A 13,291-nucleotide genomic window follows, 5' to 3' on the forward strand; every position below is an offset into this window, starting at 1 on the left:
CTTATATGGGCCTGTCAAGGACAATCAGAGAATATGGCTGGATGTGGCCTGCTGGCCATACAGTCCCCAGATCTAGAGTAAAGTCTTCTCCAGCACATTCCAAAGATCTCATGCTCCCTGAACCACTCTTTCAGTTCAGTTTTATTTATATAGTGCCAAATCACAACAGTCAGTTATCCCATATTGTATGATAAAGATAATTACAGAGAATTTTTTCACAGTTTAAGCCCAAGTGATCTTGACATTATCATTTTGGAATTTGTCTGTACCATGGAAAAGTCATTCATTACATAATCAGATAGTTCACTGATCTTCATTTTTTGGACATACATGTTGAACATATGACACCAATCCAATGGAAGGCTCTTGCCTATTTGCTTAGTTAAATGCAGGTGTTCACTATTGTTTTGTTTTGTTTTGTTTTTGTTTGTTTTTTTTGGGGGGGGGGGGGGGGGGGGGGGGGGGGGGGGGGGGGGGGTGGGGGGGTTGGGGGGGGGTGGTTTTTTTTTTTTTTTTTTTTTTCTTTTTTTTTTTTTTTTTTTTTTTTTTTATTTTTTTTTTTTTCTTTTTTTTTTTTTTTTTTTTTTTTTTTTACTTTTTTTTCTTTATTTTGGTTTTTTTTTTTTTTTTTTTTTTTTTCTTTTTTTTTTATTTCGGGGGGGGTTGTCCAGACTTCTCTTCCTTTGATCTGCTCACATTTTTCAGATCTCTCTTTATATTCTTTCAGATTCAGAAATAGTCTTAAGGACCTCCAAAAACAATACATCGGCCACAGAGTGGTTTAATAACTCGATGCATACGCAGTACGAGTGGGTGTTCATCAACATGTCAGTCACAAATGAAATTGTTGATCATTTTGGCTTCAATCAAACTACAGTTATTTACACTGTAAGTATTTAGTAAGCAAAAACTCATAAAAGAAAACTGTTCTGTTATCCTCTGTTTGTCTATATAGGCACTCAGTGCCAAGTTAAGCCATGATAACATGAGTTTCCTCCAAAAGCGATGGTTGTGCTGGCCCATGCTGCAATGGTTTGGCTCAGTTCAGTTGTAGGGCTACGTTTGCTTTGCCAAATTTGCAATGGGGAATTAGCTATGATGTCCTTAAATGAACATTTGTTAATAAGTAGCCATATATAATATAATAATATTATTATTATTATTATATATCATGGCAGAGCGTGTACAACCACCCACTCAAGGGGCCACAATCACATCTGAGAGTATAAATACAGTAATCCCTCGCTACATTGCAGTTCGCGGACTCGCTGTTTCGCGGGTTTTCAATCAATATTAGTGTAAAATATTTATTGCGGTATTTTCGCTGTTTTGCGGGTTTTTGCGGTACTCGTTCTTCATATGCATAGTACATGTTGTACAGTAATGTATATATTTGGTGTATAAGTGTGTATAGTGTATAACTACTAAAATAATGTGTAAGTATTAAAATAAATATAGGGTCCCTACTTTGCGGATTTTCACTTATCGCAGGTGGTCCTGGAACGTAACACCCGCGATAAGTGAGGGATCACTGTATTTAAAAACAGTGGCTAAACTGCTGAGCACTGTAATGTTTAAAATATCTTAAGTTATAACAACAGACTAATACTTTTCTTTCTGGCCTAACATAATATGTTTCTTTCTGGCCTTACATAATATGTATTTTAGACATTGACACAATTTTTTAAAAACTTTTCCTTTGTATAGCACCAGAGTGGATTTTAGCCATGCCACAATATTTCCTCCACCATGTTTGACAGATGATGTGCTATGCATCTGACCACAAGCTCTTTCTCTTTTCTCGTCTCCATACTTTTCTCTTCCCATCCTTCTGATACAAATTAATCTTGGGGTCATCTGTCGAAATATTTTTTTTTCCAGAACTATTCAGGTTTTTTTGTATATGACTCCTGAGTCTAATCTGGGCTTTTTGTTCTTCAGTGTGATCAGTGGTTTGCACCTTCTTGTAAACCCTTGACCTTGAAAATGATATCCCTTCCACCTCAAAAGTGTTCTTGACTTGGTTAGATCATGTAAAGCAATCATTCATTTTAGCTGCTTTCTGTGGTCTTTCTAGCCTTTTGGTGTTGATGAGTTGGCCAATGTATTTATTTTTTTAAAAATTAACTAAATTATTGATTTGCCCCCCTCTAATGTTTTTCCAGTCTCTGGTTTATGTTGATTTTTCAGCATAATGATGACCTCACTCACTTGCTTCAATATCTCTTTGAACCTCATTGAGAGTTCTAGTGACAAGCTACCAAATACAAGTTCAACACTTTGAATCAACTGTTTACTTTGCCATGAAATAGCAAAGGAACTATTTATCAGTCAATTTTCTGTTTCCTTTTGAGACTCTGAAGATGGGGGGGCTGTGTATAAAATGGCTCAATTTCTAACGTTAATGCCAAATGTTTGTTTAAAAAAAACAACCTTAAATTAAAGCCGCAAGTGGCAATGATCGGGCCCTTGCACCTGGCGTGCATCGATCCGTGGTGCGCTCGAGCCTTGCCACCCTCAGAGGTTTTTTGATCGTGATGTGTACAGAAGAATGTCCGTTATGAATTTCATTCATTTACGGGATAATATATCTTTTGCTGTCCATATATACCGAATCCAATATTTGGAGGGTGGTCACGGATCCAGCGTGCAAAATGGGGCATGGGTCTGATTGACTTTTTGATTGTGATAGTGTACAGAATGTCTTTAACCAATTTCATACATTTCCAAGAAACTAACATTTTTGCTCTCCATATAAACGCAATGCAGTATTTGGGGTGTGGTCATGGCTGTGGCATGCAAAATAGAGCATGGGTCTCATTGACTTTTTTGATCAGGATGATGTCAGGAATGTTGAAACAAATTTTCATGCATTTCAGAGAAACTAAATTCAGAGAAACTAATTCTGTGGACCGTCATACAAATTTTCATTTGCTTCTGTAGAGGGTGCTATTGCACCTATAGCTTTGAATCTGTAGTTATGGATTCAGCCTGGGTTTGTACATGAGTGATTACATTTTTAGGCTGATTGGGCAAAACATGTGTGAACGAGTGCACAAACAATTTTGTGGCAAGGGAGAAAAATGAAGGCCAAATTCAACAGCCTGGTGTGACAAGGCCGTTGAATATTCTACAAAACCATGAATAACTTTTGATGGACTACTTGTCTAGATGATCTGGAGCCATTTTGGTCTCGCTGGGTGAAATGCCCTAGGAGGAGATTATCTAAATAGCAGGCCTGAAAATGGCAAAAAAATTGACACCTTCAATTTTTTTGGCTGACTTCCTGTAGGGTTTCGGGTATGGGTCCAAGAGAATTTTTTTGTACGTCTTAGAATGTTACATGAGCCTGCACAATTTCAGATATGTAGATAACATGTAGCTCCCGGGCTATGCAAAAAACATGGTATTTCATGATATTTCCAGGTCCCACTAGGTGGTGCTCTAATGTTTAGGGACTTTATGCATATCATTGTGTTCAGGGCGGGAGGCTTATCAAATCACTAAAGTTTGACGCAGATTGGGCAATGTGGCATTGAGTTACTGCCATTTTTGCCTTCATGGCAAAACATCGAAATTTGCCATCCTGCCAGGGTCACGCCCTTTGGTGAAAACTCACAGTTTTGAAAAGAATGTAAGGCCAATTCCTGAAGGCTTTCCAGGGGAAATTTGAGTTGGTTCTGCTCAACCACCTTGGAGCTGTACCTCAAAGTATAAAACATGACATTTCCTGTACCCACTAGGTAACGCTGCGACTGCCAGTAAATATTATCATATGTATGAGCTCAGGGGCAGACCGTCATCCTACTGAAGAAGTTTGATCCAGATTGGATAATGCAGGTTTGAATGAGAGGCAATCAAAATTTCCTGGCGAATGATTGAAATTCACTATGGTGTCACAGCCACGCCTTCTAGTGAAAACTCTATTTAAAATTTTTTAAAATTTAGATAGCATAAATCTGTTTCTGTTGCTTTTTTTTCTTTTCTTGCCTTTTTAATGATGCAGTGCATGGCTCTGCTGAACTTACAGTAAAATTAACCACCTGGGATAACATTTCACAGATTAACATGAAGAGGAGGTCTGTCCACTACCTTGCCAATTTCATTCTGCCAGTACTATTTTTCTTGGTTCTGGATTTGGCCTCCTTCCTGATCTCAGACACTGGGGGTGAGAAACTCGGCTTCAAGGTCACTGTCCTGCTTGCTGTCACAGTGATGCAGCTTCTTCTCAATGAGATTCTGCCCAGCTCTTCAGACAGTATTCCACTAATAGGTAAAGAACTGTATTTGATGGCACATTGTGACTTAATCAGTAGTGATTTGTCCACATTAATGATGCTGCCTGCTCTCCTCAGCTGTCTACTGCATTGGGATTTTTGCTCTGATGCTGCTCAGCCTCCTGGAGACGATTTTGGTGATGCATCTGATTGAGAAAGACTCTGCAGCCCAAGATGATGAGACAGATGGAGAACAAAGCTTGGCTGAGACCTCTAGAGACAGACCCAACTTCCACAGCATTTTCAGAGGTGAACTTAATTTATTCCACAAAGTGGACACCTATGTATGCAGTTCCAGCTTGTTGCATTCATCTTTGTGTCTAATACATTATTCCAGAGATGAAGAGATGTAATCACTGTGCCTCTTCCTACGAAGTATCTGCTGATGAAAACCAATCTGTGTGTATGTCATCTGTGACCCAAAAGGTTAGAATTACTTTTAAGGTTGTTTTGCTTTTTTTTTCTTTTTGTGTCAAAACCTGAAATATAAAAGCTTCTGAAAGGAATGATGTTTGCATGAGAGAGATTATCCTGAATCTTAACTTGTATATCAAATGCAAACACTTGTATTAAATCAAGTGGAAATAAACCAGTGTGTCAAATGTAGCAGCAATCAGTGAACCTTATATGATCCACTAAAGTCTTATTAATTACCTTTTCTGCAAATACTTTTTCAGGATAGCAGCAGTAAACTGACAGAAGTGTCCTCTGCTCTGGAGAAAGTCTCAGAAGAGTTGTGGGAGACTGGGAAAACAGTGACTCTGCTCAGCAGCAGCAGGAAGCCGGGCTACTGGACCAGAATGGTTAAAAAAATCAACAAGATTTTTGTCATTTTTTATTTGATAGCAGTCACTGTGTTTTTTAGCAATCATGGCTCTATTGTGGACCTTTGCTAAAGATGATTAGGGCTAAAGTTTAAAAACAGGTCCATCAGTAAACTGTTCTGATCAGCTTCAGCTTCCAGATTTTATCTTCAATTTCAATCACCCATATTTTGGCCTTGGCAGGTAACAGCTGGATAATTAGATTTAAAAAATTATATATAAAATTAGGATTCCAGCTTCTAATGAAATTCCAAGTTGGGTAAATGACCACAGACAGAATAAAAAAAATTCAAAATTTTATGTCAAACTTTTATACATCTATGATGACAGAGTTGTCCAAGTTTATTGCTGTTTTCTCCCCTGCTGTTTTTAAAGATAAGCTTCATGGTCCACACTAATGGATGTTTCTATTCCTGCATCCACTGGATTAAAATGGAAGCTCTGCTCATTACTTTCCAGTTGCCATGGTAAAACATGCATCACAGTAAAACGTGATGTGGGAGCTCCACGGATGATGGCCTTTTTTCCCCTCATGATTGTGCTTAACTCAGGGTTAACATACCCAGAGCTGATTGAACTCACTCTGATCTGCCTTTCTCGAACTCAAAACTCAGTGTTACAATCTTAAAGTTATTCAACTCAGAGTTACATTTTTAACTAAGAGTTTGAACATGATTACCAGAATAAAATCCAGTTTTGTTAAGTTCCGTTAAATGCTTTACATTTCAGTGATATCATAAGGTTCTATTTTGTCAAAGCAAATCATGAGTGTTTCACACCAGTTTCAGCAAACTATTCCTTGAGCAGTGTTTTTGCATGTTTTACACACTGATATACATGTATCACATATTCTTTAATTATGACAAAAGTTTCAGTAGTTACTGTACGTACTTGATCAGGAATATACACAATGTTAATGTTTACAGTGTATTATTCAGAGTATATTGTGTTGAATGCATGGGAATACAAGCAATGTATTTTGCGTGTACTGTATATCCTTCATTTACATGTCATTGGCATTTAGTTCTGCATCCTACTATAACACCAGAATAAAAATTATAAACTTTTTTCTTCTTCTCTGTTTGTATGTGTAAGTCCTTATGTGTATTTGTTGTACAACCAACAGACTGAATTTTAAAGTACACTTCCTCCATGTGAAGGTAGTGATCATGAGGTTTAGTTATTCTGTGCTCTCCTCCATGATGAGAAATAGAATTGCAACAGGAGCTTGTCTAGGGTCAAACCTTGGACCAAATTTATTTTAGCATATACATGTAACATTTGAGCCATCTATGTGACGCCTTCAGTGGTCTTTCTTGCTATTACTATGATGATGATTCATAGCTGTCCTTTTCTATTAAGCCTAACAACCTCAAAAAGCTCTTAATTCAGTGACTGTTTCAGTATTATCATAGGTGGCAAAAGTAGAGACATTCTTTGCTTAAGCAGAAGTACAAATACTTGTGTTAAAATAAGTTGAAGTACTGAGTCAACTTCTTTACTCCAGTAAAAGTGAAAAAGTACAGGCTCTGAAATGTACTCAAAGTAAAGGAAGTAAAAGCAGCTCTTAGGACAAACATTTCTTTCTATTTTTGTGCAAAGCTAACTGAACCTCACGCTATATTAATATATAATAAAAATTATACATGGGAATACCAACATTTATATCAATCCTATTTCTAATTCTAATGAATTTCTCAGCTTAAATCTAGGATGCAGCAGTGAATGGGAAAATACAAAATGCTCTATTTTCTGTCACCTACATTGTAGAGGGTGACTCTGCCTCCACACCTAAACACAAAGACGAGTATAATCAGGGTTAAAGTGGGATTTGCCAGGTGGGGGAACCCTAAGATTAATTGTAGTGGCTCAGAGGGGGAAAGAAAGAATCAAACTTTCTTTTGTGAGCTCCAGTAGACCAGCTGTGATCAGCTGAGCTGTGCAGCTACTGCTCTGAAGTTACTGCTTTTTGTGGATGAACTGAATTCAACAAGATTTAAGATGTTTCACAAGCTATCATAGCTTCTTTCCATCCCATACGCTGACAGTATATTGTGTATGCTGTCTTTATACTGACAGTATGACTGTATGTATGTTGTCTCCTGAAGTGTAGGAAAATTCCAGCAAGAGGCCTTCTGTACTGCACAAGGTTAATGTCCCCGGTTTCACTCGTGTCCGTTAATTCAAAGAGGAAAAACTTCCACAGTACTCTGATGTAGAAGGAAAAAGGAAAAAAGTTTATTTACAGGTTCACATCCTTTTACAAGAGCCTCCAGGCCTAAGTTTTCTCCACATTAAGAGCATAAATCAGACACACGATGATTATGAGTGTCCCCGTTTCAATGTCAGCAGTCACTGGGTTCTTTTATTATTATTCACGTCTACCTTTCATTTTAAAACCGCAGATATGAACTGTTCTTCCATTCTGCTCGCACGGGGAGCAGAGACATATGTCTCCACGTGAACGAACCCGACCCACCCGGCCGGGTCCTGTTCCGCTCCTCCGAGATCCTCTGGAACCTGCTGGAGAGAGGCGACGAGGAGGAGGTCGCCGCTCAGCTCGGCAGCCTGGAGTGTGTCCTGTACGAACGTCCCCTCCTTCCTTAAGATGCTTCTGAATGTGCCTGATGCAGGGTGTCTACAGGATGCTTTAGATGAGGGGGGGGCACAAACCAGTCTGGAGGGGCCCATGTAAAAATCTGAAAATTGTGCTTAGAAAACACTGGGCATTATTTTTCAGGTTTGTGTGCAGTGTCCTGATGCAGGTTACACTGCACAAAAGGCTGAAAATTATAGATTTCAATAACAGTTTTGCATGAAGTGAAAATATTGCATTTTATAATCAGAAAATTTTCTGCAGTTGTTCCTGAAGGGGACTCCCAATGGATTCTATTAAAGCATATAGATCAGCAGTGTCAAACTCATGAGCCACACACAGCCCAGCTTGATCTCAGCAGGGGCAGACTCAGAGACAGGATGAAACTAGACTTCAGCTTTATTTCCTGATAAAAAAAGCTGGACGGGACCAGCAGCAAAAGCTAGGTAACTTACTTAAAGTCAGATACGAGCGCACAGACGCCAAAGACAACACAACAATGAACAGAGAAAACCTCAGGGCTTAAATGTAAAAGGGATAATGAGGGGAGTGGAGGCAGCCTGGGAACACAGGTGAGCAGACCGTCAAAATATAACAGGGAGCAAGACAAACAAAGGAAGAGAGACGAGCAGACAAAGGCGGTCTTGACACACAACAACACCGGGAAACAGTGGGGAACTAGTGATCACAACATAACCTGTAACACAGGAAGCTCTTAAAAGGAAAACGAAACTCAAATTAAAGTCCAACCTAAAAATCTGGGGTCACCACGACAGCAAGAAGGAAATACACTACTCAACAAAAAGTTAGGGATATTTGGCTTTAAGGTGAAATTTTATGGAAAATGTAAAAGTTCTTTTTCTACTACTTCGTTCGGTGTTTCACTATGGGAATCGCCTTGGCGTGGACCAACTACGGAAGCTCCAATGACACCACGTCTGTCTGCGACAGACCTGTCCAAGCCATGCTCAGGCCCCGCCCCTCCTACTATCACGGCTGACCAGCTCCTCCCTACTGATCTCGCTTTCTTTCCCGTGAGAAACTACATCGGGCTCCCTCAGCGCTTCCAGGCTGGCTTGGTTAGCTGTTTAACAGTTCTCAGGCGTCCCGTAGAGGAGTACGTCGCCGAACGCAGTTCTCCAGTTTCAGTCCTCGATTGTGCTGAGTAAGTCCTTCGAAGAAGTGTACTGTAGTTATACACCCTGGACAGCGACTGCGTCGTGGCGAGCTGTCTTCACGGTCGCCTGGTTTTAATTAGCAGGGTAGCCGTTGTGTGTGTGTGTAAACTTGGGCTAACGGCGTCACGGCGAGCTTTTCGGTGTCCGGCTAGCATTAGCTTGTTAGCGGGTCAGTACCCGTGTTAGGTCTGGCTAGCATTAATTTGCTAACCGACCCTAAACAGTGTTAGGTTTCAGTTAGCATTAATTTGTTAGCTGAATCCACTGGTAGAGCTCAGCTAACGTGTCACGACGAGGCTGACTCTCACGGCGACTAGCTCGGACTTACCCCGTTGCTAGCGCTAGCTACAAACAGGCTAACGTGTCACGACGAGCCTTGTATAGCTCAGTCCACCATCTTTCCGACCACGATGGCTACGGCTCCTACCCCCCGCCAAAGGGTCAGAACAAAGGCCAAGAGGCTGCATCCCGCCCATTGCCCCGCATCATGCGGTGCTTCCATTCGGGCAGGGACTCTCATCCGATGTGGCATAGCTTGCATGGGGTGCTAAGCATGCTCAAATTTCTCTGGCGGGACCTGCAAGGTTGCTCTCACTGCTCCTTGATGCCAGAGAAAATCCTGGAAAGGAGGTTGAGAGTAGCAGTGGCTAACAGCCAGGACCCCTGTCTGTCAGCCAACAATGCTATGATTGATATCCATCAGCCGACAGCCACAACGAGCTGGGCGGACATAATGGAGGAAGTGTCCCCGGTTATGCCCCAGTTGTTCGAGGGGCTCCTCGACCCAACTGAGGGTGAGCCAGCGGATGAGGATGCGGATGGCAATGCCAACTCCGACCTCCTCGGCCTAGAAGACATGGAGGAAGAGGAGGATGACTCCACCTTCCCTGCCCAGCAGTCCAGGCCCCCAAGTGGGGCTGAAGCTGTACCCCCAGTGGACAGCAACTTGTATGATGTTTGCAAACGGGCTGCTGCCAGCTGGGCATCACATGGCCAGCAGCCCAGGCGGCTGAAGGGGCAGAACGTGACCTGTATGATGGCAAGAGGCTCCCTCCAGCCTCACCACCTGCAAAGCAGCTTCTGCCAGCAGTGCCTGCTTGCATGAAAGAAATGAGTCGCTATTGGTCTAGCCCTTTTAAGAGCAAGCTTCCTACCCAGGGCTGCTCTAAGCTGGAGATGCAAGGAATGGGTGAGCTGGGGCTGACCGGACCCCCAGCAGTTGAGCCTTCAGTGGCTCATCACCTTCACCCTAACCGCAGGTCAGTTTCAGCTTCTTCTAATATTTCTCTGCCCAGTAAGATGGATCGCCTCACCTCATCCATCTATCAAAGGATGTACAAATATTCAGCACAGTCAGTGTGTTCCCTTAATGCGGTTACACTGCTGTCAGCTTATCAGGCAGAGATTTTAGAGGACATGGGCCGTCAACTGGACTCGGGGTCTCCAAACCCGGCCCTCTGGGATGAGATCTGTGTGGTCAACGATCTCATCCTACGCTCCTCCAGGGGAGCAGTCCAGGGTTGTGGGCGTGTAATGGGTCTTGCAGTCTCAGGTGAGAGAGCTTTATGGCTAAACCTGTCAGGATTGGGAGACACTCAGAAGGCTGAAGTCATGGATGCAGCCTATGACCCAGCCAAGGGTCTCTTTGGCCCAGCTTTGGAGAAAATGAGAGAGACAAGCACTCTCAGAAAGCAGGAGGGAGAAGCTTTCAATCTCTGCTTACCCAGAAAAGTGAACCCACAATCTCACCAGGTGCCTAGAGTAGGCTTCGCAGCAGCAGCTGCAGCCGTGAGGGGTAGGCAGAGTGGGGCTAAAGTTCAGAGGCAAGCGGCAAGACTGCAGCCTTCCCACCAGGTCAAGGCAGAAAACCCAAGGCCTTGGGGCAAACACTTTTTGCAGCAGCTGCTGCAAAGAACCGAATGTCACACCCCGGGGAAGGGAAGAAGAAGCGTTCAGCCTAGCAAGCCTGCAACGTTGTGCATCACCTCTCTCTCCTCCCTCAAAGAGGAGGAAGGTGCTGGAAGAGGCAACCACACCTCCCAGGGTTCATGGTTCAGAGGCTCCTGGGGTTCCCAGTTCATCAGGAGCCCTCTCTCGGTTCCCACACCTAGTTCAGAGAGAGGAGATGTGGGGTCAAAGGTCGCAGTGTCACCATGCACTTCCCCGGTTTCATTATTCACTTCAAAGCAATCTATCAGTGTCACCAAGCACTGCCCAAAGTTTTCAGACACTTTATTGTGTTTCGGGGGTTCAAAAAGAAATAAAGTGTGCATTCCTGCAACCAGGCAGTTTGCCAAGGGCAGAATGTCCCCCCAGTTTAAAGAAAATGGAAAAAATGAAAGAAAGTCACTGTCACGTCACCACGTTCCCCGCGGAGGGAGCTCGCGCTGTTCACGAGGGGGACACCTCCATGTGGGAGGCAGAGGTGACGTCACACGTGTTCATGGGCCCGCTCCCTGCGCGGCTGGAGCAATGGCGCGCATGCGCAGTCCATCCCTGGGTTATGGCCACCATTTCCCAAGGATACCGGCTTCAGTTTGCAATGAAACCACCGAAATTCAACGGAAAGTTGATTTCAGTGGCCAAGGGAGAGTCAGCAAGCGTATTGGAGGACGAAGTTGCTTCCCTGTTACGCAAACATGCGATCAGAGCGGTCCCGAGCAAGGAAGCTCAGCAGGGCTTTTACTCCCGCTATTTCCTCATTCCAAAAAAAGAGGGTTCCTCTCTCCGGCCCATTTTAGATCTACGTGTATTGAACAAACACTTGAGAAAGTACACGTTCAGAATGCTCACACACAAAGCGCTCTGTCGGGCCGTTCACCCAGACGATTGGTTTGAGACAATCGACCTCTCAGACGCATATTTTCACATCGCCATTTATCCTCCACACAGGAAATATCTCAGGTTCGCCTATCAGAACGCAGCATACGAGTTTCAGACTATCCCATTCGGGCTGTCATTAGCCCCAAGGGTGTTCAGCAAATGTGTGGAGGCAGCGCTGTCTCCGTTAAGGAACAGCGGCATCAGAATATTCTCTTACATAGACGATTATCTGATATGCTCCCGATCACGGGAGCAGGCGATTAGAGATTCCAGGGTGGTGGCAAACCACCTTACGGAGCTCGGCTTCAAAATCAACCTGGAAAAGAGCCGCTTGAAACCCGCACAGTATACGGAATATCTGGGGCTCATTTTAGATTCCAGATCTTATCGTGTCACGCTTTCAGAGCGCAGGATCGCATCCTTCACTCAGTGCCTCTCCCTCTTTCAAGTGGGGAAAGTCGTGCGTTTCCTGCTCTGTCTCCGCCTCCTCGGCCTTATGGCCTCGGTAATAAATGTGGTGCATTTGGGGCTGCTTATGATGAGGGATTTCAGCGTTGGGTCACGTCCCTACGTCTGTGCCCTCACCGCCATCTCGGTCGCAGTGTAAAAATAACACCGTCATGTAGAGCGGCTCTCCAGCCTTGGAGGAACCCAGCAGCTCTTGCGGCGGGAGTACCTACCTCTGGGCGCGGTGTCATCCAGGATGACCCTGACCACAGATGCATCTCTGTCAGGGTGGGGCGCAACCATGATGGGGAGGGCAGTAAATGGTGTTTGGTCTCGGAGGCTCTCTCGGGCTCACATCAACATACTGGAGCTGCACGCAGTGCGCTTAGCTCTAATGCATTTTCTGCCATATCTCCAGGGTCAACATGTTTTGGTGAAAACAGACAACTCTACAGTAGTTGCTTATATCAACCGCCAGGGTGGTACTCGTTCCCTGCAGTTGCACAGACTGGCCAGGGAAATAATTGTGTGGAGCAGCACAAAATTCCTCTCCCTTCGGGCAACTCACGTGCCGGGTATTCTGAACAGGGGGGCGGATCTCCTGTCCAGAGGGAACCCGTTGTTCGGAGATTGGCGACTTCACCCGCAGGTGGTGGAGCAGATATGGCAGAAATACGGCCGGGCTGCCGTAGATCTCTTCGCCTCGCAGGAAAACACACATTGCCCACTGTTTTTCTCCCTGTCAGACCCAGTCGCCCCACTGGGCATGGACGCTCTGGCCCACCCATGGCCAGACACACTGCTATATGCCTTTCCGCCTCTCAGCCTTATCTCTCCAACCCTAATCAGAGTGAGAGATCAGGGGCTGTCGCTAATTTTAATAGCTCCACGGTGGCCGTCGAAACACTGGTTAGCAGAAATAATTCAGCTCCTGGCGGGCGAACCGTGGCCGCTCCCCATCCGCCGGGACCTTCTGTCTCAGGCGCGAGGGGAGATATATCATCCTCACCCAGACCGGGTGGCTCTCTGGGCCTGGCCCGGGAAAGGTCGAATTTGAATGCTGCAGGTCTGCCTCTGAAGGTTATTGACACCATTCAGAATGCAAGAGCTTCCTCCACACGCTCTCTTTTACAGTTGTAAATGGCG

The 13,291-nt window shown here is 44.1% G+C and overlaps 1 protein-coding gene and 1 pseudogene across 3 annotated transcripts in view; both read left to right on the forward strand.

Moving 5' to 3' along the window:
* LOC115798215 (5-hydroxytryptamine receptor 3A-like) overlaps positions 1 to 5,364 on the forward strand; it is a 29,550-nt gene extending 24,186 nt beyond the window's left edge. For 2 of the 3 annotated variants that reach the window (XM_030754976.1, XM_030754974.1), the window contains 5 exons: positions 728 to 888; positions 4,063 to 4,273; positions 4,356 to 4,526; positions 4,615 to 4,703; positions 4,955 to 5,364. In XM_030754976.1, the coding sequence (XP_030610836.1) occupies positions 728 to 888; positions 4,063 to 4,273; positions 4,356 to 4,526; positions 4,615 to 4,703; positions 4,955 to 5,173 (851 nt within the window). In that variant the 3' untranslated portion in view covers positions 5,174 to 5,364. The remainder of the gene's footprint in view (positions 1 to 727; positions 889 to 4,062; positions 4,274 to 4,355; positions 4,527 to 4,614; positions 4,704 to 4,954) is intronic. The other variant, XM_030754975.1, reaches the window with a different exon arrangement.
* Positions 5,365 to 9,985: 4,621 nt separating this feature from the next.
* LOC115798432 (uncharacterized) lies at positions 9,986 to 13,202 on the forward strand (annotated as a pseudogene).
* The last annotated feature ends 89 nt before the right edge of the window (positions 13,203 to 13,291 follow it).

This window comes from Archocentrus centrarchus, chromosome 19 (assembly GCF_007364275.1).
Source record: "Archocentrus centrarchus isolate MPI-CPG fArcCen1 chromosome 19, fArcCen1, whole genome shotgun sequence".
NCBI classification, from domain to species: Eukaryota; Metazoa; Chordata; class Actinopteri; order Cichliformes; family Cichlidae; genus Archocentrus; species Archocentrus centrarchus.